This window comes from Protopterus annectens, chromosome 2.part1, assembly GCF_019279795.1.
Source record: "Protopterus annectens isolate FY-2018-M chromosome 2.part1, PAN1.0, whole genome shotgun sequence".
NCBI classification, from domain to species: domain Eukaryota; kingdom Metazoa; phylum Chordata; order Ceratodontiformes; family Protopteridae; genus Protopterus; species Protopterus annectens.
This window is the reverse complement of record NC_056729.1, coordinates 1,447,379,806-1,447,406,609: the sequence shown is the minus strand read 5'-3', so window position 1 is coordinate 1,447,406,609 and position 26,804 is coordinate 1,447,379,806. Positions and strand designations below refer to the sequence as shown.

The window sequence follows — 26,804 nt, the reverse complement described above, 5'->3', positions numbered from 1 at the left end:
GAGTTGACCAAACGGTTAGGGTTCTGTGAACATACATAGGCAGCAATCTGGTGTTCGACAAACATGTAGCCAAGACAGTAAGAAAATCAACTGCTCTATATTGATCAACTCATAAGCAAGGGTATGGTATCCAGGACCAAGAAAGTAATAATAGTAGTCAACTCAGCCTCTATAAGATCCATCATTAAGTACAGCGTCTCCTTTGGCATGAACCAAGCTAGGCACTTGCAACAGTTGGAACACCCTCAAAAGTTCTTAACCAGGAAAATCCAGAGTATGAATACCTTGTCCTATACAGACCAACTTAAGGTCATATCTCTGTACTCAGTCGCCTACAGGTTACTGAGAGCCTAGCATATACAGCATCTCTGGATCCAGCTCTGATGGATCTCTTGCATATCTGCAAGACAAACACCACCAGAAACACTAGATCCAAGGACCTGAACTTTGTCTGCAACAAAAGCAGAACCTGTTCAAGGGACTGATATGCAGTTTCAAAGGATCCCCGTGCCATGGAATAAGCTCCCCATCTATGTGAAGCAGAGACCATCCCTGACCCTGTTCAAAAGAAACCTTGATCACTGGATGGGAAATCACAAATTCACCACTGGCCTGGGCCCCATGTCTCTGACGGACAGAGGTCAACAGTAAGTAAATTAATCTCCAACTAACATGCCCTCCATACACACAGCCCACCAAATAGGCGTCCAAGGAACTTTAGGACAAAACCGGGTTGGATTGCGCAGCTAGGCTTGTTAAAGACCCTTGTGGTTGTTTGCCTAGAATGAACCTATGAACTTGTAATTCAATAAAGATGTCTCTTGTCTCAAAAAATAATAAAATACTGGATACTGAGTATCTGCTGCAATCTGAAAAAGAATTCATACTGACACTTGGGTTTAGTGTTATTGCAGCACCCCATCTTTAAAGGATTATGTATTCAAACTACTGGCACATTACTGTAGGGGTGAAAAAGGCAGCCGACCAACGCCCACTGCTTCAGTTTAGAACTCAGTCACACCGATGATGTTTTACCATCACTGGAGGGAGACAGCAAAGTAATGGGATATTGGTATGGCTGATGAAATCCAAATCTCCATGATAAACTCATTAGCAACTTGCAGAATAAAATCAGAGGTTTATCCCTTTTCCTGTAGAATAAACTTAAAAGAAATATCTTCCTTTTCAATGGTTCCTCTCTTTCATATATGGCCAGTTACAGGACATAGTAACAGCAGGTTCGAACCCCCCACACACCCCACCAATAGCAATTCTGTAGCAACAGGTTCAACTCCCTTTCTCCACCCCACAAGCAATACAAGTTCTATACGAATGGCTTGACACTCTGTGTTAACTAAGTCTGCTGCTCTGAATGGAATTAATTCGGCTGATTTAAGCACTCAGTTGTTGGATTTATTCAGCTGCTGGATTTTACTTGGGATTTAAGCATTTACATTTAATTAGAGCTATAAATTAATCTGATTTATGCAGCTGATCACTGGATTTAGAACTGGAAATCCCGTGCAAGTGGGAGTTTGTGTAAGTGTGTACTTGTGTGTATGTGTTCTAGCCAGAGGATTGTTAAAACAGCTTTGTGTACTGTCTGGTTAAGTGACTTACTCAGAGTAACACAGTAGGCAAAATAAGGAAGAAAGAATCTAACCTCCCATTCATGGATGCAGGAAGCAGGTGATTAAGAGTTTACAGCCTTAATTCTCTGCATCAACTGACAGACAATCACACATTTCGGTTACTGATAAATCGTTGAAAGTTAACAGTCACTGAGGTTTACAATCAGCCAATAAAGCTGGTTATTTATTTTATTTATGTATTTATTAATTTATTAAACGTCTTTGTTTTGTGTCTTGCAAAATATGTTGATGTAAAAACAGTTGTGTTAACTTTTTAAATGAATTAGAGTAGTCTGCTCTTAGCCGTCTCCAGTTTTGCCTCATATTTATGCCCTCTCTCTCATTACTTTTCTTTCATTAGAGTTTTATAGTTTTTATTATTTAGAAAATGCATGCCTATTCAACACTTATTCTTCTGTTAATGTCTGACACTTAATATTATTTGATATTGATGCACTGCTCCTTGTCTTCAAAAGCACAGGGTTTAAACTTTTTCACCTCCATTTGCCTACAATGCGACTTTCAGCAAGCTCAAATTTATGGTCACGTCTGTGTGTGCATGTGTATAAATACTTGATTCTTGCATTCCAACTCATAACGTACAAATTAGCATAGTGGGTTAAATTGCCTGCTTCCTTTGTCAAGGGTGTGGGGTTTGAACTCTTCTCTTCCCTTTTTCATTTAGTCTGGTAGTTGGTGCAGAGGGCTACAATTATAAACTGTAGCACCTGTTGTACAGGGTTTGATTTCCTCAGTCCTTATTTGCTTAACGTGTGAGTTTGAGCAAGTCTCTTAACCAGCCAGTGCTTTGAGGCAACTAGAAATTTGGGTAGTCCCCTGGACTGCAAGCATAGTAACTCCTTAAGAACTCAAGTAGTTATGGTGCAAATAACGAAACTGCAGTAAAATGGAGAATCATAACTAGAGCCATGTTCTTTAGGTGTGATCCTTGTTTTGTTAAATGTTGTCAATATGCTTGCTATTGTGCTTTAAATAAACTGGACAGCATGAACTATGAGTTTAATGTTAACAGTTTAGCTATGAATATATTTTGAATTGAATTTGTTTTCTGCAGGCACAAGTGTGAAATGCACTTTGTTTAGCTACAGCACCTTGCCTAGCACGTAGTACAGATGAAAGTTATTTCACCAGATACAGTACTCCTGGGTTGCTCCTGAAAAGAGGCACTTGTGTCAAGTGGGCTATCCCAAGCTGTCAGCACATGCATTACATATTTGTCTTTTAAACTCCTGCACCCTTCACATAGTCGCTAATTACAACTTCACTATCTGCTATTTGAGTACGGATTCCAGCATAAAGTACAGTTTTGTACCTACCATAAATGTAGATGTTCGAGTGTTCACACTGCTGCAGTCATCACACTTGAATTATCTGCCATCAGGCGGTCCCGCAGTCAGCCTGAGTTCCAAAGTCTTGGTCCGGCGTCGGTTGCAGTCGCTTCTTCCCTGACGTCAGTGCGACAGGGGTATAAAAGAGGCAGCCGACGCCATTTTCTTCAGTTTTTCTTGCCCCAGATGTCAGGTGCCCCCAAATAGGAAGGCAATACATAATCCTAAGTCAGCCTGAGTTCCAAAGTCTTGGTCCGGCGTCGGTTGCAGTCGCTTCTTCCCTGACGTCAGTGCGACAGGGGTATAAAAGAGGCAGCCGACGCCATTTTCTTCAGTTTTTCTTGCCCCAGATGTCAGGTGCCCCCAAATAGGAAGGCAATACATAATCCTAAGTGAAATACATGTGTAGGAAACAATAGCTACAGCTGTAAGCAAATACACCATGTAAAAATGCATCATATAGATTGTATAAAAAGGGAGGTATAGATAAAACCCAGGTATGAAGAGGGGATGGTGGGAGGGTAACCTGGACTGCAGCAGTGTGAACACTCGAACATCGACATTTATGGTAGGTACAAAACTGTACTATGTTCATCATAAAAGGAAACTAGTCACAAACTGGAACAGCAGTGACTGAGAAAAATGTCACACAGACCGAGGAATGTTATTTTAAGCTTTCTTCCACCTTTTTTTAACGGACTCTTTCAGAAAACCAGAGGCCCCACGTCCTGGTTTTATAACCAACATACAGGAAGTGATGTAAAATCATTAATGTCATGCTCATCATGTTACACTGCTGCAGTCATCACACTTGGGTTAAATCCCAAAGCTAAGGCTGGGTGGTTGGTACTAAACAGGGTTTGGAGAAGCTAATAGGCCCTGCAGAACTGCAGTGGCAAAGCCAACTCTGTTTTTTTAGTATAGAGGTAAGTTGTAGTGCTTGGAGAAGGTGTGCACTGAACTAAAAGTTGCAGCCTCCAAAATATCCTTGGTTGGTACCCCTCTGAGGAAGGCTGTTGATATTGCTGTAGCCCTGGTGGAATGGGGCCTAATGTTACCAGGTACAGGTTTCCCATGGTGGGTGTAGCAGAAACGGATACAATGTCCTATCCATTTTGAAATGGTCTGTTTTGAGATAGCCTTGCCTTCTGATCCTGCAGCATAGGATACAAAGAGTTGGTCAGATTTTCTGAAAGCCTTAGTTTTATCCAAGTAGAAACGTAATTGCCTGTGAATGTCCAAAGAGTGTAGCAGCCTTTCCCCTTTATTCTGGGGGTTTGGATAAAAGGTGGGTAAATGAATGGTTTGGTTTAGAGCCACACTGGATACCACCTTTGGCATAAAGGAAGGGTTAGTTCGTAAAGAGACTCTGTCTCGATGAAAAATGATGAAAGGCTCCACTGCCATTAGGGCCTGCAGCTCTGAGACTCTTCGTGCTGAAGTTATTGCTAGCAGCAGGGCAGTTTTCCAGGATAAAAATTGTAACTCAGCTGAAAAAGCTGGTTCGAAGGGCGGTAATGTAAGTTTTTTCCAAAACAAAATTGAGGTCCCAAGTTGGTGTTGGTGCTCTCCGGGGTGGTCTTATGTTCTTAGCCCCACTGAGGTACTGTCTTAGTAATGGATTTGAAAATATAGGAGGGTCTGTGTGGTAATGAGCTGAAATAGCTAAAGCGTGGATCTTAATACATGAAAAGAAAAGGCCTTTGTGCAACATCTCAGTTAAATATTGCAGAATCTGAGGAATATTTGGGATTAGAGGATTTTGGCCTTTAGCCTGGTTCCAGGCGCAAAATCTTTTCCATTTGTCTGAGTAGGTTTTCCTGGTGCAGGGTCTCCTGGCTTTCAGAATGACATCCATAACAGCTTTAGAGAGAGATGTTGACTGGTTGTTTAGGTAATCTGCCATGCAGCCAGATTTAAAGTCTTGAGCTAGCTGTGTAGAATCTGATTGTTTTGCTGAGTCAGCAGGTGAGGAATTTGAGGTAAAATTCATGGAGGGCCTTGAGCCATGTTCCTTAAAATTGGATACCAGTGTTGGCATGGCCAGTCTGGAGCAACGAGTATCATTTGTGGCCTCTCTAATCTGGCTTTCAGGAGCACCTTTGTCAGGAGAGGCAGTGGCAGAAAGGCATACACTGTCAATGGTTTCCAGTTGAATGAGAGGGCGTCCACTTTCCAAGCTTGTGTGTGGTATGTCCTTGTGCAAAATTTCCGTAGTTGGTAGTTTTGGGGGGAGGCAAAAGATCTATGTCTGGGCTCCCCCATTTTTGAATTATCATTGTTAATACTTGTGGATCTAGTTTCCACTTCTGAGGATCCATGATATTTCTGCTTAGTTCGTCTGCCAATGTATTTTTCTTTCCTGGCAGGAATTGTGCTTGTAGTTGAACTTGGTAGGTCAGTCCTGTGTTCCACAAGGTCATTGCTTGCCTGCATAAGGGGTAGGAATGTGTGCCCCCTTATGTACCACATCACTGTGGTGTTGTCCGTCTTTATTAGTAGTTGTCCTGGATGTAGTAGGTCCTTGAAAGCTGTTAGGGCATTTTGTACAGCTAGCATCTCTTTTTGATTGCTGTGGAGATGCATTTGATCTGCAGACCATTTGCCCTGAATATACTGTCCTGCCATGTGTGCTCCCCAGGCGTAATCCGATGCATCTGTTGTAACTGATTGCCTGGCTGTGGGTAAGGTGAAAGGCTGACCCTTGTTGAGGTGACAAGCCTGAGCCCACAATCGAAATTCCTGTTGAAGGCAGGGAATGAGTGGTATTATTGTTTCCAAGCTGTGGCTTTGTTGAGTCCATACGCTTTTCAGGTACCATTGTAATTTCCTCATATGCAGTTTGGCATATGGTATTAGTAGTATGCAAGATGCCATGAATCCCAAGGCCTGCAGAATTTTTCTTGCAGGGAGTTGGGTCTTTGTTGCCATCATTTCGAAGTATTGAGTCAGTTGTTCTTGCTTGTCTGGCGTGAGATAAGCCATCTGGGCTGTTGTATTTAAGCTGGCACCCAGGAATATTAGGTCCTGTGAGGGCACTAGTTTTGACTTCTTTTCGTTTACTGTGTACCCTAGGCAACTTAGTAGTTTTTTTACAAACGACAGATGTTTTAAAAGAGTGTCCTTGCTTTCTGCTTGAATAAGGCAGTCGTCCGGGTATGGATATATTTGAATTCCTCTTTGTCTGCAGTATGCAATTACTGGTGCCAGGCATTTTGTGAATACTCTGGGCGCAGTAGATAAGCCAAAGGGCAGTGCAGAGAATTGGTAATGAGTTGAACCTGCTATAAAACTGAGGTATCTTCTGCAATTTTGTCTGATAGGGACATGCAGGTATGCCTCCTTGAGGTCCAATGTTACTAGCCAAGCCTTCTTGCCCAGCATGGGAAGAAGTTGCTGTAGTGTGAGCATCTTGAATTTGGGTACTTCCAGGTATGTGTTTAGAATACAAAGGTCCAGAATGGGTCTCCAGGCTTTGTCCTTTCAGGGAACCAGAAAGAGTCTTGAGTAAAATCCTTGTCCTTGCTCCTGTGTAGGAACCTGTTGAATGGCTCTCATGTCCATGAGTGCTGTAATTTGTCTTTGAGCCTCTGCCCATTGATTTGGTGGCAGGTTTGGCATTCCTTTTATCCTTGGTAAAGTGTGGAAGTGGAACCTGTATCCTTGAGATACAATATTTAGGACCCATTTGTCTTTTGATGATGTGCCAATTGCCTGTAAAAAGTGCAAGTTTTCCTCCCAAGGGAGCTGCCAAGAGGGATTTGTTTGGCAGTCTGAGGGGTAAGTCATTGTGATTGTCTTCTGAAAGCTTGAGGCCTGTCTTCTCCTCCTTTCTGTGTTATGGCCCCCCATTGTCGAGGCTTGTAAGAGCCTTGTGGCTGACCTCTGCCCCTTGGGCATCTATATTTACCCCTCTGTGGTCTGTCAGAAGTTGGAAAAGACCAGTTTTTGGTTGGCCAATTTCTGCTGAAACGAGAGGGTTGAACCAGTAAAAAATCCTTGACCGTCTGCAAAGATTTTGCTTTGTCCTCCATTTTCTTTAAAACCTGTTCTGCTTTCACACCAAATACAACATCCTGCTGTAAAGGTGCATCCAATAACTTTGCTTTAACATGATCAGGTAAAGTTTGCTCTTTTGACCAAGCATGCCTACGAATGACAGACCCTGTTACTGCTGCTCTACAAGAAGCTTCCAATTAATCAAATCCACATTGCAAAGTATGTTTTCCCACTTGTTCTGCTGCATGCAACAAATCTTGCATTTCCTTGTAGTCAGGCTGCTCTGCATGAGTGATCATTTTTTGTTTTAATTGAGACATCAAATATTGTTGATATTTCAGCATGTGAAACAGGCAAGTTAAGGCCCTCATAGCTAGAGTAGCTGAGGTATATACTTTCTTTCCCCATCTGACTAGTACTCTAGAATTCCTTTCAGAGGGCACAGGATTTTTAGCAATAGAGGCCTTAACCCCTTTGGGACCCTGGGAAATGTTTTCTGGGTCAGCAACAGGGCTTTTATATAGGAATTTGTGGGAGTCAGGGACTCTGTAGTATCTGTCTGGTTTGACTGGAGCAGGAGGTAATGAATCTGGGTTAAGGCTAGATTCTGAATAAACATCATCCACAATGTCTGAAACTGGTGGAATAGCAAGGGGTCTGTGCTGGGGTAGTAAAAGGAACTCTCCGAGCCTTTTCTTGGAATCAGAGTAATCCTGGCCTTCCCAGTGGAAATGTTCCCTCATGGTATGTAAAGTTTCCCCAAAGGACAAGTCTTCAGACGGACATGCTGAAGGAATAGACTCCTCAGCATCAGAGTCTTCATAAGGGGGAAAAGAGTATTCCTGTTCCTCAGAAGAATCTGAGGAAATGGAAACCTGGTCAGACGAAGCGTAGCCCTCCTCCTGTCTAGGCCTTTTGTCAGGAGGGGGATGGGAACCCCTGATTAGGGTAATTAAGTTTTCAGCTATCTTGAGAATTTGTTTCTTAGGCATGGGGCCTTGTACTGGAGACTGCTGTACAGGCTTATTTACTTTTAAAGGAGTTTTCAGCTTTGCATAGGATTTTATAGTAAGTGTAGTTGGTCTGAAGACACCTTCAGCAACTGAAGGCCTTTCAACTACACCGGAATCCCCCTCAACCATGGAGTCGGAAGGGCCTAAAGATAAAGGCTCTGGAGGCCCAGCAATCTCCGCTTGGGAATCGGCTGCAGCCTGGGGTTCTAAATCAGCGGTCGTCAGGGGCTGCGTAGGCACCTCACTGAAAACAGGAGAACCGGCGACTGGCCTAGCAGAGGCATCGGTGTCTGGTTTGGGTCTCAGCTGCCTGTCCTTATCTTTGCGCTTTTTATGCATCCTGGTCGTCGGTTGCTCTGACGGCATGGTATAGTTAAATTTTCTACCAAAATAATGTCAGGCGAAATCAAACCAACGTTTAATAGTACGTTTGTTAAACCTAGCACAAAACCGACGACCAGTGACGTCGTGGTCTGGGCCTAGGCAGGGAATACAATAAGAATGAAAATCCTTATGAGGTATTTGCTTCCCACAAGAAATGCAATTATTAATTTTTTCTGACATCGGTCTGAGGCAAGAAAAGATTCCCCAACGGGGTACTTAGCTTTATTGAAGACTTCGGTCTGAAATTCGATTTGAAAATCTCAGGAGTCGGCCGACCGGCACTTGCGAACTGCTTCTGCTTCGGGCACTGCATGGCAAAAAAGACTGAAGAAAATGGCGATGGCTGCCTCTTTTATATACCTGTCGCACTGACGTCAGGGAAGAAGTGACCGCTACCGACGCCGGACCAAGACTTTGGAACTCAGGCCGACTGCGGGACTGCCTGACGGCAGATAACCCAAGTGTGATGACTGCAGCAGTGTAACACGATGAACATCTCTTGCAGTTTAATGGGCTGTCAGATGCATTTCCACATAAGTTTTTTTTTCAAGGGGAAAGGTGTAGTGTACTGTTTCTCATGTTAAGTCTGTTTTCAATGTGAAATTGTTCTGTTATGTTTAGGAAATGGCTGTCAGTGTTTTGGCTATAAAATATGTACTAAAAGCTTTAAATGAAATACATATTTCTATAATAAATGTACAAGTAAAGAAGAAACTAGTATGTACACTGACAGGTTTGAACTATGTTTTTATTGTAATAGGAGGGAGAAGTCAAAGTAATGGGATATTGGTATGACTGATTGTGGCCTGGTTCATTACTCTGTCCCATTTGTGTATGATCCGGCTCTTTTGACTCTAGAGGTGTATGCTGCAACAATACAGCACCAACAGCCATTCAAGTAGGTCAGACCTTTACTGAGTGATGTCAGTGAGATGGCTATTCTGAAGGTCAAAAATGAAGTGTAGAAGTCTTGCAAGCATGTAAGCCCACCTAGAAAAACAGAATACATGCTGTAATATATCTGATTTTTGCTCAACTCGTAGGTTGTTCAACAAAAGCTGCTACAGCATGCATATTTTCTTTAAGTGTTTTGCTATATTCATTGTACTACTACTACTACTACTGTCTTTCGGCTTTTTCCCGGTTAGGGGTCGCCACAGCGGAACTCTGGTCCGCTAATAATTGACAGTAGATTTTTACATACTGGCTTGCCGGGCCTAACGCACAACCTTCAACGAAGGAACGCCCATTCACGCATGTCGACACACAGAAGATGCTCTAACTGAGAATGGAACGTGCAACGTCTAACTGTGAGGCGACAACGCTACCGCAGCGCCACCACCGCATTGTACTAAAAGAGTGCATTAACTCACTAACAGGCCCGGATTATATAACATAACCTAAACATGTGCATATTAGTAATGCATTCTGCAGTACTTTCTTTATAGCCTCCAGCAACTACAAACAGGATGACATTTGTCAGGTCATGCAGTCTGAACTGTCTGCATTATTTGAAGTGATGATCAGAACCATCTGATCTTCAGCATTCATTACATAGTCACTGTTATATATTACTGTGATACAGTCTTCTCTATAGGAATGTAAAGGATTTCTGCATTTAATTAAAAAACAGTTACTCTGGCAGTTAGCCCAGACTTATTAATGAGCTACTTTCTGTAGCAAGCATGCAGAATTTGAATATTTTCACCTTCATTTGTCTACTGCATGATGTTAAGTCAGTTAAGCAGACAATGCTTTGGAGCAATTGGGAATGTGGACTAGGCTCCTTAATAAATACTAGACATGAAGTCCAGGAGACCATGAAACTATTGTTGTTTACTATACAGTCATTATTGCATAGCTGATCTAGTTCTGGAAATGTCATGACAATATTATCAACATACTAAACGTTTAGTGCGATATAGGCCACTTGTTCTTCAAGGACTGCAGGTGTAAATAAAGCAATGAAATGTAAAGCTGTTTGCCAACAGAAACATCTGCATCGGTAACCATTTTCTTTAATGTGGAATTATTCAAATGACTATATTAACTTAGCACATGTTATCAGGTGGTTAATACTTCTTATGCTCTCATCATAAATACTCTTCTATTTAATATGTACTGCACATGTGGATCTTCCCTTGTGGTGCTGTTGATATTTATACAATTTCATGTAACTAATTCAAATTCAAAGCTACTAATAAAGTATGCGTAATTAATTTCTTCACAACAATAAGGGGTGTACATAATCAACAAAGTTGATATAGCTGCTGGTAGAGATGGGGGCTGTCTGTGTTTGAAAACACTTTGTGCTTTTATCAAGTGGTCATTTTTAAACGGTCTTTATTCTGGCTTTGCAGAAATAGTGTCCATGTACCTGTAAATTAAGTTGGAATACTTTGGCTACTGTGTGCTTGCCAAAACAAAACTGAAATATGTCATTCTGGCCATTATTATTGTTACAAATTTTTTTGATGCAAAAGTCTAAGGAGGATGCAGTCAACAACATATCTATAATTACTGGATATGAGGAACGTCTATGGATGAAAATGACAGAACCTGCTGAGCTGTTAAAGTTACAAGGTCATTTGTCTTTGCTGGATTAGTGTGTATTTGTGTAAAGCAAAGTGGAATACTTTACTGTGGTCACATTTACCATGTGCTCTCTAACTAGCCTTTCCGAAATGGTAGAAATAACAGAAAGTTTAGTCATAAAAAATAATTTATCCTCTCCATTTATGTACCTCACGTTCTTCCCATATTTTACACAGTATTAGAGAATCTTGGTACATGGTAAGTGGTGATATGACAGTAAGACATTTGTTTCCTAAACACATCACTTTTTCATACAGTAGATATAATAATTTGAAAGAATTGTTGAGTGGGGATGGGACAACAGCTAGACAAGGTGACAGAGTAGGGACATGTCCTTGTGGAAACTGCTCAGTATGTAATAGGGTTAAGAATTTAAATGGTTGTAAAATCAATGGTAGGAATTACAGAACCAGAAAATCTTTCAGCTGCAACTCCTTAGGGGTTGCTTATATTATTTTATGTGGTCGCCCAAATAAAAGATGGTATGTTGGACAAACCAAAAGAAGGGTGACAGAATAATGGAACATCTTGGGGATATTACGAACAGTCCAGTAGCAAATCACTTTATTTCTGCACATGGGGGATTGAGGAATAGTTTGTTTTTTAGTGTATTAGCCAGGCCATTTTTGAATAGCGGGGTAGTTTCAAAGAGGAACTTAATACATTAGAATGTAGGACGATCATAAATTACAGGACATTTTATCCTAGGGGAATGAATTTGGATAATAATTTGACTTTATAGGAATTTATATGTGGAATTTTATAGTAAAGTTTATTTAAGAAGTATTTATTAATAAATACATAAAATAAAAGTCTTCATTAAAGTATTCTGCAACTGTGACAAAATGTTTAGTAAAATTGTCAGTCAAACAGTTTGTAATTTGTTTACTGCATGTTTAACTGGTTAATTATTAAATGCAACACTTGGTGTATAAATTGGATCAGGTTGCATTGTTTGATTTATTCCTAACAAGGTGAAAGGCCAAGGTACCAGAATAAAGTTATAAAATTTTTAAAATCTCTGTGGCGAAGCTTACTTTTATGGTGTTTTTTTTGAGTAGCAATATTTGCCAGTGATCCAACAGATTCTAAGCGTCAGCTATACCGTGTAGCTTTGCTTAAGTTGAGTAATTTCAGAATGGTTCAGAGAGGATGTGCTTGGCACTACTGATTAAAAAAAAACATAACAAAAAGGCTTGCTGTAATAACCTTAAATCCTAAAACATTATTCCAGATATCTGTAATTCCCTTCCTGACTATTACAGGCAATGTTAATCTTAAGACTTTCAGTAAACTGCTATAAGAAATCAAATAAAGAGTATTACTGTTTCAGCTAACCACACTGAATAATCACAATAAACAGGGGCTTGATACCATACATAACGCTGCAGATTTGCTGCATATCTTTCTTGAAAATCGTTACACTTTACATAAGATTTAACTGTATTAGGGATGGCAGGTTAACATGTTACTGTAATTTTTCATGTGAAGAGAGGAAATTTTGTGATTTCTTTGACTTTCCTTTCATTTATAATATAACTTATTTTTGTACTTACAACAGTGATTGCACTTTAAATAATTTTGATGACTTTTGGCCTGGGGTCGTACCTGAAAAAACTGTCTTTGAATTAGTGTATCAACCTCATTAACAAATATTAAGTAAGCAAGAAAGCAAATAAGTAAATACAGAAACAAATGCACTTCCTGCGACCCACAAAGAGAAATGAATGAAGTTTACACTACTCCAAAGAACATTAGTTATCAGTGTATAGGCTGCTAGGTCACTTTCTGTACCTCTGGAAGACCATGAAAGATTTTTAAATGTACCCATTGAACTACCTGTACATGAAACTACCATTTTAATGAGTGATTTCAACTATCTACCACAAAAACTGGGTACACTCAAAGATTCCTAAACACAGTAAATGCTAACTCACTTAAATTGTCTGGGGACTGAGAAAGAACAGTTGTGTAACATAACGATAGACGTCCTCCTCTTCTTTATTCTGGTACCTTGGCTTTTCGCCTTCTTAGGAATAAATCAAACAATGCAACCTGAGCCAATTTATACACCAAGTGCTGCATTCAATAATTAACCGATTAAACATGCAATAAACCGATTACAAACTGTTTAACTGGCAATTTTACTATTCTTAACATGAAGGAGCGCTCCGTCGTTGGCCAATATGCAAAAGTCTTTCACTACTATATGATGCGTGGTACGTTGCACTTAGGCTGCTCTTGTACGTCAGCCATAAAAGTGATGTATGCATGCACCTACCTCAGAAATGAATGACCAAGGAGGAAGCTAGCCTAAGGAAGGTAGAGTATGACTAGTCAAGGAAAAGAACCAAACCACCAGGGGGAAGGAGGGAGGGATTGGAATACTGCAACAAAGAAGAGAAGGACATCTATCATTATGGCAAGACTTTACACAACTACACAACTATTCTATGTCCTTCTATCTATCCTGGAGGGTAGATAAGCGGGGACGCATGAGAGTTCCTTTGTCTTGTATGAGAAGGTCCACCCTGTGAGGTAACTTGCGGTGACTGCCCTTGGCTAAATACAGGAGAAGAGGGAACCAATGCTGTCTTGGCCAAAAGGGAGTCACCAGCAAGATCTTTAGTTTGTCCTGCTAAATTTTGAACAGGACTTTTGGAATGATTGGATGGGACGGATGCATACAGAAACATCTCCTTCCAAGAGAACGAAAGAGCACCCATCTTCCAGACCAGAGGGTGAGGGACTCTGGCACAAAACTGTGGAAGCTGTCTGTTCATGGGAGAGGCAGAGAGATCTACTTGAGATATACCCACTTGTGAAGCATCCATTCAGGGGACTGAGCTAGGGATGTGCTCAAGGTGTCTGCCACACAATTTTGGTTGGATGGGATGCACACTGCCTGAAGAATTACCCGATATTGGACTGCCAACTCCCAAACCTGGAGTGCCAGCCTGCATAGTATGTAGGATTTACCCCCCCCCCCCAGCTTTTTCACATATCAGAGGGCTGTCATATTGTCTGTGAACAGTTTTAAAGGTCCTGGGAGGAAGAGAGAATGAAAGGTCTGAATGGCTATCAGCAGTGCCCTCATCTCCCTTACACTGATGTGTTCCCTTTGTTGAGAGGAGGACCATATTTCTTGAGCTTTCTAGTTTCTGTAAGCTGCCCCCATCCTACATCTGAAGTGTCTGTGAACAGCTCTTGGACTGGTAGAAGAGGGTGCAAGGGGAGACCTAGATTGAGGAACACTTGTTGGATCCACCATTGTAATTCATTCTTCAGACAGGGAATGAGTGGAATTGGAAAGTCCAGAGGGTATGAATGCTGCATCTAAACAGACTTTAGGAACCACTGGAGTTTTGCCAAAGGTAACATTGGAAGAGTGGATGCTATGAATCCCAAAACCATGAGCAACTCTCTGGCTGAAATGTGGTGAAGAGGCAGAAGGTTTTTAAAATAGGACATGAGGTCCTATGCCTTCTGTGAAGGAAAAGAGAGTCATGCACTCTGAATCCTGCACCCCAGGAAGATGTGATCCTCAGAGGGGAAGAGAACGGATTTTTTTAAGTTTATGGTGAATCCCAGATGTTGTAGAAGAGAAATGGCAAAACAGATGTTTTGTTCTAGGATGTCTGGGGAGGGTTGCTATAAAACAGAGATCATCCAGTTAAGAAGAAACATGGATGTCCTGAAGCATGCAGTAGGTAATCACAGGGGCTAGATATTTTGTAAATACCCTTGGTGCAGTAGAAAGTCCAAAGGGCAAGGTAGAGAAATAAAAATGCCAGGAAGCCACAGAGAAACATACTTCTTGCAGTTGGGATGGATCGGAATGTGTAGATCTGCATCTTCGATATCCAAGGAGGCTAAGAAGGCTTGTGGTAGAACAACAGGGAATAAGGTTAGAAGAGTTAACATAAGGAAGATGGGTACCTTCAGAAAGGTGTTGAGATGAGACAGATCCAAAATGGGTCTCCAAGGACCATCCTTTCTGGGCACCAGGAACATTCTGGAGTAGAAACCTCTTCCTTTTGTTCTTGAGGAACTCCCTGAATGGTTTCTTGCCTCCATAGGTCTAGAAGTACCTTGGGAAAGGAGGGTAAATGTTCCTTTGGAGGTTGAGGGTTGCCCCTGAAGTAAGGTAAGGAATTCCATACCAGAAAGTAACCTCTTTGAATGAGAGAGAGAACTCAGAGGGGTCTTCAGCTATGCTTTGTAAGACTGGCAGAGACAGAAAGAGGCACTGGGAAAGCAGAATGTGAGTGGGGTGGTTTGGGTAGTCAGATGGAACCAGGTTTGTCTGGAAAAGGACGCTTCTGAGCAGGCGTTGCAGGGGCAGCCCTGGACTGCTGAGGCCTACTACCATCCTTTTTTTGTTTTAGGAGGAGGAGGAGGAGGAAAGGAGTGCCTACATACAAAAGTAGTTTTTGTTAGGTCATTTTGCTGAAATTTAGACACTGGAGAGACAAATATGTGTTTCAATTTTTGTAATTCCTTTCCCTTTTCCTGCAGAGATTTAAATACATTAGCAGTGGCGGGGCCAGACAAAGCAGAGTTGTCCACAGGATCATCCATAAGTTTAAATTTAATGCCCTCTGGTAATGGCTGAAGTCTTAATAAGGAGAATCTCCTTAAGACAGAGCCAGAAGCAGCTGCCCTGGCCGAGGCCTCTGCAGCATCATAGCTGCAATTGATGGAGTGGCAGGCTGGGTCCAAACGGGGACATAGCCAAAGTCTTTCTTATTCTCTGAGACAGGCAAATCAGAAGTAACCTGGCAGAGTTGAGACAGAAGCTCTAGGGCAAATCTGGTCAAGTGTGTTTGGTAATTAATGGCTCTAAATGCCAAGGTGGCTGAAGTGTACACTTTCTTGCCCAGCCTTTCCAGGATACTGCTGTCCTTATCTGAAGGAAGGAGAGAAGATGAAGGCAGTAACCAGGATGGTTTATCTGAAGCCACAGAAATAGCTGACAGGTCCTGCTGAAGGACATCTGAAAAGGAACTTAACAGTCCTCAGGGATCTTGTACAATCTGCCAGGCTTCTTAGGGACAGGCGGCTAGGAGTTGGGGGCCTTGGAAGCAGAGGCAAAGGAGGAATAGCTAAAGGGCTGGGTGATTCCACCTGTAGAAGGTCAAACTATCCCTTTTGTACTTCAGATACCTGAGTACTATCCCATTTAAAATGATTTCTCATTTTGACTAAGGTCTCACCAAAAGAGAGTTCTTCCATGGGTGAGTCAGTTCCACGGGAATCCTCCTCTAGGGAAGTGTAGTCTAGACGGGAGGGGATCTGTGAGGAATAGGTCAGAGATTCCTCTTCTGAGGATGCCTCTTCATCTGAAGAAACCTCTTCCCCAACTATTATGTGGAGATGCTGCATCGGGTGGGGTAGGAACTAAAACACACAAGGGGGCCTTCAAAAGGCCTTGGGTGAATTGTTCCCAATCACTGTGAGGTTCCTTTGGCGGGGACAAATGTTTAGTTTTCTGCTTCTTCTTTTGATGCAGGTCTGCCCTATGTAATGTAGGAGGGCCAGAAGCAGGCCTACATTCAATAATATCGGAGTGAATTTCCTCCTGCATCAGGATATGAGGTATTACCTTAGGGCCCTTGGTTATCATGAGCCTCGGTTCCATCTGTACATCCAAGATGGATGCCTGCTCAGCATCTCAGGAAATGCCTGTGGTCAGATCGAAGACAGCCTCAAATCAGGCTCAGCCTGTGATATGGAACCAGGAACTGGATGTATCTCATTCACCTCAGGAAAGATGTCCATAGTAACAAGAGCAGCAGAAGCTTCAGGCTTGGCTTTTTGACCTTCCGCTTATCAACCAACTCGACCAACTCCGAGGATCACTCCTTCGTGCTTTTAGCTAGTAACTTTAAGCTCTGGTTTGCCAAGTAAATGGCCACAGAGGAAAGCCTACTTCTTACGATCTTGGGCACAGAGGCTTGGCAAATGGGACAGGATTTCTGATTTTGGGTAGACCCTAGGCAGAACAAACACTGAAGATAGCTATCTTTATGTGGAATTTGTCTCCCGCACTGGCATTTACCTTTTTTGTATGACATGAACCCTACCACTAAACAGCAGTAAAAGAAACAAGATTTCCCCAATGGGACACTTACCTGAGAATTCGCTGGAACACAGTTAATGGCTCGACAAGCAGACCTATGTTCAAAGGTGGTGTTCAGACTGGCGGCAAAGAGGTTCTGAGATAGGTGCATGCGTATGTCACTTTCATGGCCGACATACAAGAGCAGCCTACATGCAACATACCACACTTCCTACAGTAGTGAAAGACTTTTGTATACTGGCCGATACTGGCTCATCTATGACGGAGAACTCCCTCATGTTAAGAATACTCCAAAAGATGAATAGTAGGACATCCCAAGATGCCTCTTCACCCCCCCACACCCTTACTTAAATATACTAACTCCACAGTTGCACAACTGTGAAGAAGAGAGAAAGCACCACACAATGAATCACCAGTATCCAACTTTCTCAGTGGTTGTGTGATTGTGAAGGTAGTATATATTCAATAAAGGGATGCAGAGGGCTTGTCCCCTTACAAAAATATTTCTTTTTGGTGAGCTAATATGAGTTACGGAGACAAAGAGTTGTCAATAAAATTTTGTCAAAATATTGTGTTTAAATAAATTTGCATCTACTTAATATATATAATACATACATATATATATATATATATATATATATATATATATTATATATATTTGGGTCTACTTTTTCTTGTCAAAAGATCACTCTTTCAAAAAGGAAAAGTACGACCCCTGTTACGCAAAAGTGCACTCAAACCAAAGTGCACTTTCGCAAATACCATATCACCAAACCGATAATATTAACAAAAAAAAAAAAACACTGCAGCACCAAAGCACGCTACAGTGGAGATAAGGGAATATACCTGTTTCCCCACTGTAGCTCGATCTCTGAGTTAGTATATAAAAAGTAGCAGGGGTGTGGGGGGCACAAGGGAAAGCAAAAATGCCTTTGTAGCAATTTTGTTTTGTTAATATTACTAGCTCAGTGAACTAGTATTCATGAAAGAGCACTTTCGAATAACTGAGGCTGTACTTTTCCTTTTCGAAAGAATGATATTTCGACAAGAAAAAGTAGACCCATTATATAAATAAATAAATAAATATATATATATATATATATATATATATATATATATATATATATATATATATAAAAATATATATATCTATAAAAAATATATATATATATATATATATATATATATATATACACACTTACACACACACACACATATGCACACACACACACAATAAGTATATGACACTTGGTCTAATACACAGCATATCGATCCATAAAATATTGTGCAAAACTGTTCAAAACTTTCCAGTCAAAAAAAAAAAGCCCCAGATAGAGGGCTGAACTCCCTTAATCCCTAACTATATTCACCAATTTTGAGATCATACTACATTGAGGGATGGGCAAATTCCCCACTCCCTACTATATCATGATCTCATTAAAAAAAAAAAAAAAAAGTAACATTCAATCAGTTGATTTTTCACCAGCATATACCACTTTTTTCCTTTGTGATGACTTTAGATTTGACCACCTAAATGAAACCTATATGCACATACGTAGATGCGCATGCACACTTTTACACACACAAACAGACACAACTGCAGCAGCTCTAACTGACTGCCAGTACAATGACACAGTTTTGATCACAGCCAATCAAAACTCACAAATGACACGGAGGGGGAGGGGGGCAGGTTCCTTTCTCGTGAACTGTGAACAAGTCAAAGAACAGCCACTCAACTATCCTCACCACAACCACACACATAAACATATTATGTATGTGTGTGCAAGACCGGCCTTTGGTCACTGGTGCCCTAGGGAAAAGGGCTCCATTGCCCCCCACCACCACTTTGTTCCCCCCACCCTGGCATACCTACAACATCCAGATTACTGGAAAAGCACCCCTGCTACAGCAGCGCCCTAGGCAGCCACCTAGTTGGTCTATGCCTAACGTGGGTTTTTTTGTGTGTGTGTGTGTGTGTGTGTGTGTGTGTGTGTGTGTGTGTGTGTGCGTGTATGTGTGTTTGTACATATGTATATATGGGTCTACTTTCAAATACTGAGTTACCACTTGCTTAAACTACACAAGATCGAGACCACAAAATTGACGTTTCACAATCCTGACAGTGTATATTCGAGTGTCATAATATCGAAGACTAATAGGAAAAGTACCTGGCAACTCTAAGTAGGGTAATATCTCTTTAGATATTACAACTATGCTACTAAAGAAGGATTAGGTTCATAGGTTCATAGGTTTATACTAGGCTATCTGCCCTAAGGCATTTATAAGCCTAGCCCAAATTTTTGTGGCTTACGCCACCCCTTATATGAAAAAATACTGTGCCCATTAGTTTGTTGTGCCTCTGTCCAGCAGTGACACAGAGATGATTCCCGGGATTCCATAGGATGTACAACTGATCCCGGGAACTATTGTCCTATTAGCCTGATGAGCCTGGTCTGCAAGGCCATGGAACGTACCATCATGGAACTCATAAACAAAGACCTTGGTAACCTCCAAACTCTAGATCCCACCCAGTTCAGGTTTATGAAAGGCAGATCATGCCTCCTGAACCTGATTGACTTCTTTGAGGCAGTCACCAAAGCCGTAGATGAGGGTAAGGTGGTTCACACAGCCTATCTTGACCTCGCCAAGGCTTTCAACACCATCCCCCAATCTGGAATTATAGCTAAACTCACTAAACTAAGTATAAATCCCTATGTCAAGACGGGTTGCCAACTGGCTCAGTGACAGACCCACACTGTAAAAGTTGCAAGCTCCAAATCTGACCTCAAACCAGTGACAAGTGGAGTACCACAGGGTTCAGTCCTGGGACCTCTCCTGTTTGGTATCTACTTCTCTGAAGTACAGGTTAACACAGAAGGCCTCTGGCTAACGAAGTTTGCAGATGACTGCAAACTAGGAGCCAAAGTCAAGTCCCCAAATGACGTGGAAATCCTACAGAAGTGCCTCGCTGAGACAGATGCCTGGTGTCCGAGCCATGGCCTCAAGCTCAATGCCAAAAAGTGCATTGTCATCTCCTTTGGTAAAAACTCTGTACCCATGAACTACTACATAGACAGCAGTCTACTTAACACCGAATGTGTGATAAGAGACCTTGGGACTCACGTGAACAGTAGTCTGCCCTTTGATAGTCACATTGCCACAGTAGTCAGGAAGTCCTTCTATGTGGCACACCTCATCATAAAAGGGCTCTCATCCAGGAAAAAATTATAGAGTACAACACCCCTTTTGGAATGTACCTCACAAGACATCTGCAGCAGCTGGAAAGGCCACATAAGTACCTCACAAAGAGGATTACTAGCCTCAAACAGATGCCCTACACTGACCATCTCAAAAAACTCCAGCTTTACTCCATAGCGTATCACCTACTCCGAGGTGATCTCTGCCTAACATATAAAGCTATGTCAAACCCAGAGCTGTTGGACATGCTACACCTAAAGAGATCCCAATCGCTCCGAGCTACACACTCTAGGGAACTAAACCTTGTCACCGCAATAAACAGGACATGCTGGAGGGATAGATTCCTGTCCCAGAGACTTCCCATACTCTGGAACAGGCTACCCATCTATGTCAAACAAAGTTCTTCATTAGCATTCTTCAAGAAAAATCTTGATGAGTGGATGGGAAATAGGAAATACACCCCGGGGATCACTTCTGTGTCTCTGCTCGACAGTGGCACAGGAAAATAACTTTCTTGGGTGGCGTAAGCCAGGGAACCTTGTTGGCTAGGCTTACGTAGGCCCTCGGGCCGATAGCCTAGTACCTACCTATGAACCTATTATGTTAAACCAGGAACTTGAAATCAATACCTTGCAATAAGATGTTAACATTCTAATCACAGAAAGGTAAGTATTTTTGAAGTTGTTGCTATGTTTATCAAGTGTTAAAAGGATTCATTACAGGGATTAAGTTCTAGATCATTCAATTGTTTATAACACTTTAAAACTTGCTATGCTTACCAAATGTTGAAATGAATGTTTAGAGTGTTAAATGTTTGGAACATTTCATTTCTTTTACACTTTTTTGCTATTTCTGCAAATACGTAATCTATGTAAAGAGTTAAGACTTTCTGTTTTTAAATAATAAAAGTTTTACTTTTAAGCACGTGTTTTATTCATGTAACAGAAGGAACCTAACGTTCAGTATACTAATTTCGGTATTTTGAAATTTGAAGTTGTAAACTGTCAAGATTATGTGCAATCGAGTTTCTGGTCTCGATCTTGTGTAGTTCGGGCAAGTGGTAACTTGGGATTTGAAAGTAGACCCATATATACATCTATACACATATACAGATATATATAGCTACAGATATGTAGGTATATACACATATGCATACACATACCTCCAAACACTACAGGCACACAAAAAGGGAGTTGTTTTATGAAGGTATGTTTATAAGTCCTCTTCTGTTAACAGTGTGTATGGCCTATGTGATCTTAGAAAGGGGTGTGTTTCCTTTAAATCTGTGAGCATGTAATCTAATTTCAGCTGATCAAGCTTGACAAAGGATAAGGTATAGAATTTCATAAGTAGGATGAGAATATAAATAATCAGGAAAGAAAATTAGCATTCAATCTGCTTAGCAACGTTAAAGGATAATCAGAGCACCTGTAGAAAGTGCTGCTATAAAGAAAAAGTTGTTTGAAAGTCCCCAGAGGAAGTAGGATTTCTAGTCTCAGGAAAACAGCTGCTGCCTTAAAGAGGAGCACTACTTCCATTTAAAATCAGCTTGTATTCCTTTAGCAAGCCTAAGGAAGGATGTGACTGTTGGTTTAAGGGTGTAAAGGCCACTTCTGGATTGTCTTCCTGGATGCACAAAACCATAACAAGGTAATATGCTTGGAAAAAAATGTAAATATGGTGTGAAGGACTGAACTGTTTTTAATTATACGCTAAATGGAGTATTCCCACTTTTCTGTTTTGCAAACTCTTTTAGATTTGGGCCAAATAAAGTGAATTACATTGTTTATATTACTGTACCTGCAGTCATGAGCTTCTTTATACCGATACAGGCCATGTGTAGTATAGAAAGCAGTCTTCTTTTAGCCTGCTGTAGTAGAAGGATCTGCCAATAACCTTACCATAACAGACTTAAAAAAAAGGTTATGTATCTTCCCTAACCTTTCAATTAGCTCATTTGTCCTAGTGTACGGCTAGGCATTAAATTAAAAGTTCATTACATTTAATGGAACTCATTGCAAAGTCCAACTGTCTCATCTGATTTTGGCACCATTTATAAGCATTTTAAAAACACACATTCAATATGATGTTGGTTACATGGATGATTTCACTGGAAGTCACACTTGCTTAGGGTATAGGCAGATCAGGATTCATGTCTCAATTAGCTAGGTCAAAGTTTTGGATTCAATCTAGTCTGCAGCTTCAATGGAAAATGGTTTCAAATGTGTAATGTATAACTGGCATGGGAAAAGCTACGTCTCTACACCATTCCACTGGACGTGGTTTGGTGAGGCCCCGGCTGGTGAAAGTAAAGGCTATAAGAAACTAGTCAAAGCATGCAAAAAGAAGTGAAGGCTTTTTTAGGGCTTATTATGACTAAAGACTCATAACACACTTTGCTACTGTAGCATGCTCTTTGTCAGATTATGACTATGGCAAGGGATCCAGTGAAGTTTAATTGGTCCAATGAAGCTGAAAGGATGTTTATGACTTGGAAAAATATTGTGTGTGTGTGCAGCCTGTACTAATCAAGCTTGACTTCAATAAGGAGTTTATTGTGCACGCTGATGCCCACAACATTGGGATGGGTTGGCATTGTTGCAATAAGTGAAGTGTGAGGAACACCTTACTTGCTGTTTAATCAACAAGGTTACATCACAAGAAACTAGGTATGCTCCCATGTAAAAAGTGCATCTATTAAGTGGGCAGTATCAATGCTCCATTACTATCTTTCAACTGTCCAGATTTTCGTCTCATAGTCTGTTCCTCACAAAAATTTGGTTTTCTGGCAAATTACTGGCAAATCATTTAGGACTGAAGTCAGAAAATATTGATAGGCGTTTGAATTTTAGCTGTCACACCCTCCAGAAAATCCATGCTTATAGACTTCCTAAGTCTACAAGAGCAATGTTTAAAAATTGTCTCTATTTTGGGCCTTTGCATTACTTATGGATTTGTCCAGATTTCTTGCTCTAAGAGGTTGAGAGGTATGAGTGTAGCACTGGCAAAATGGGGCTACATGACTGCCCCTAGCAGTCCCACTTGTCTTCTTATAGATATTGAGGCCAAACTTAAAATACTTTTTTCCCTAAGCATGCATATGTTTTGGATGTTTTACAGTTGCATCTGTGTTGGACTTGGCTATCTAATGGCACTGATGCTGTACGGGAATGGAAGAACTCTTGGAAAAAAACACTGCTGTTAGTCTGATTCTGGATCTCAGAATGAAAGTGCTCATCATATAAAGTTGTTTTTTGGAGCACTGGCCTTGTGCTTGCTGTTTTCTGTACACACATATGCATGCTCACGTTCACACACACACACACACACACACACAATGCAAAATAAATAATTACGAAGCATCCTACCTTTATAGTAAGTTTAAAAATTATGTGAAAAATGGATACAAAATAAATGATCCACAGACTCAGTTTCTTACCATTCCAAGTACAGCTGCTGCCTTACATATTGCAGGAACCAAATACTGGTTGAGAATCTCATCCTCGGGTGGATGCAACTTCTGCAGCTCTGTCAGAGTCGAATACATTGTGTCAAACTGATTTCTCTCTGTGAACAGGTCAGATACCGCTAAAAGCTGAGGTGATAGAAAACACAAAAATTTCTAACAATTATCAGTAAACATGGAATGCAGAACAAAAGTCAAATTATTACTCAAATCTCTGAAAATCAGCTATGTTATGGTTCTGAAGACAGCATTACTGTAGAATCTATCTACAATGCAAGACATAAAAACAGAACAAAGCTTGCACTGTTCAGATTTACAAATCAGACTCTCCTTTTAAAGCGTCGCATTCGTTCACTCACTCTTTTGTTACCTGCATTAACTAATGCAGAGTTGTGAGGGAACCAAACCCTACTGCTGCATTAAATGGGCATAAGGCATAAAAAAGCTCATCATGAAGAGGGCAGAAATCCATTTAATTTCAGTATAATATTCTTTACAGTTGTCAAATGTTCTGTGCAGCTGCATCTTTTAAATCATAATCAAACACAACTTTGTATTTAGGTTCTAAAGACAAATAGCAATAAGAAATCATGTCTCAGTATTTTTAGCAGTATCATTCAGTTTAGGAAGAGACTTCTTTCCGGGTATAAAAACAGGTTCATCTTCCTCTTTACCAATCATGTTTTACAATTCTTATTGGAGGCTCCTGTGCTTGGCCATATATGCTGTTGTCATCATCAACATGATGTTAAGTGCCAACTTTACAAGTACACAAAACCCCGAAATGTGTAGTTTGTCCCCACTGACTAGCAAGCACACTTCCTCAGGAAGAAACAACAAACATTAAATTTGCAAGAACTCTAAAAATGAAGACAGGATACACGGACCATCGAAGTATAAGCAGACAGCAGGAAGGCTATTTATGACCCTTTGCACAGATTTCCCTACTGGATCAACTGATATAACAAAAATGTATCCATTATATGAAACATATGGGATCTTTCTTGAGAAGGTAAATGTGACTGGGATGAAACCCAAGCAGTAAATCACCAATGTGGAAGAAGATGGAGGACAGCAGACGTGCTTAAGTTCAATGATTCAACGCTGAAGCACAGTCAAAGAAAAGAAAGCCTGACTCCTGGAGCCGCAGTCCAGACACTAATGGTTGAAGGTGTACAGTGATGATCAAGTGCAAGTGTGATGTACATGTCTGTAATGAAGATGTGCTTAAATCAAGCATCAGACATCATCATGTCCCTAATGGAATGCCCCTGAAGTGTAGCAATTTCCAATCATTAATCAGATGTCTGATAGCAAAAGATAAACTAAAAGTTTTGTACTAACCATAAATAGGCATCTGTGTTATCTACTTTCATTCTTCCTCAATGAATGGGTTACATATCCGATCCTCGGATCTGACTTGGCCGCATACTTCAGACTTTGGCTCCAACTCCTGAGCTCCTCCCTCTACCCATAATGCCCTAGTACATTCCCAATACCTCGGATCGAGTTTGTTGCCATAAAATCCGAATTAATTAGATAAAGCAAGGGATAGTAGTTCAAAGAAAAGGGCTCAAAATTAGAGCTACAGGTTCCAATAAGAAATCCAACAGGTTCCTCCAGAAAATTACAGGAAAGTGGATGGATGGGGGAATGTTGAGGAAGAATGAAAATGGGCAACACAGATGCCTAGTTATGGTGAGTACATAACTTTTTAATCTGATGGATGTCCTTTTCATTCTTCCTCAACAAATGGGACAGAGTCCCCAGCCACTTTAAACATGGAAGGCCCTTGTGGAAGGATAGAACTCCTGAGCTAAAGGCAGCTCTGCTTCTGGATATTAGATCCAATTTGTAATCATTAACAAAGGTATGAGCATTGGGTCATGTGACTCCTGTACAAATATCATCAATAGAAGTTCTTGACTAAAATGCAAATGAAGTGGCCATGGATCTAGTTGAGTGGGTTTTAGGTGGTCTTAGTACAGAAATACCTTGTTGAGAATTGGTCCAAGAAATGCAATCAGTAATCCATTTAGCTGTTGTAACTTTAGAAATTGGAAACCCAGTTGATTTGACAAGAAGGAAAATAAATAGCTGATCCAATTTTCAATTTGTTTCATTCTGTGTGGATAAAAACATAATTGTCTGTGCACATCTAGGAGATATAACATGTATTCTCCTTTGAAAATTTTGGAAAGAAAAAATGTAAATTAATGGATGGGTTAATGTTAGATTCAGAAGCCACTTTAGCTAAAAAGAAAGGTTTGTTCATAAAGTTATCTTGTCTTCATGGAGTCTTTAATGAACAAGCTTGGGGTTCCGAAATTCTGTTAGAAAAAGTGAATGCTACTAAAAGGGCTGTTTTCCATGACAGGAATTTTAAATAATTTTTTGCTGAAGGTTCAAAGAGTTTTTGAGTCAGACCTTGAAGCACCACAGTCAGATCCCAGGGATGTGATGGATCCTTTTTTGGAGGTCTAAGGAGAAAAGTGCTTTTCAAAAAAGCTTTGCAAAACTTGGAAGACACCAAAGAACACCTTTTATTCCCCACATGAAAATTTGAAATGGCTGCCAACTGTATTTTAATCATATAAAAACTAGCTAATTCTTTGAAAAGTGCAGCCAGAAGATCAAGAACAGCAGAAACCAGGGCAATAAAAGGGTCAGCATTATTTCTCAACGCCCAAAGGGACAATTTTTTCCATTTGCTCTTGTAAACCTTCCTGGTTGAATCTTTTTCCAAGGATAAAAGAATGGCACATACAAGGGAAGAAAGCCTGGGCTGCCTGGCTATTACTGGAACTGGAGAAAGCATGTGGTTAATTTGAGGTCTGGGAGATTGGGATGACTCATCCCTGAGGAATGTGAGAGGAGATCTGGAATTGCGTCCAGTATCCAGGGAGGATAGCAAAGATGACATCAAAGAAAGGGCAGCCACACCTGTTGAGGCCAGGAGGGGGGCAATGAGGATGACTGAGGTCTTCAACTGGATTGCTTTCTGTAGGAATTTGGGGATCAAGGCAACTGGGGGATAAGCGTAATGGACTCTGGATGGCCAAACATTGAATACAGCATCAGGGCAAA

The 26,804-nt window shown here is 40.9% G+C and overlaps 1 protein-coding gene across 4 annotated transcripts in view; it reads right to left on the bottom strand.

Moving 5' to 3' along the window:
* HTT (huntingtin) overlaps nt 1-26,804 on the bottom strand; it is a 4,811,037-nt gene that overhangs the window by 307,797 nt on the left and 4,476,436 nt on the right. For all 4 annotated transcript variants that reach the window (XM_044062924.1, XM_044062926.1, XM_044062925.1 and 1 more), the window contains one exon: nt 23,691-23,846. In XM_044062924.1, coding sequence (XP_043918859.1) covers nt 23,691-23,846 — 156 coding nt within the window. The remainder of the gene's footprint in view (nt 1-23,690; nt 23,847-26,804) is intronic.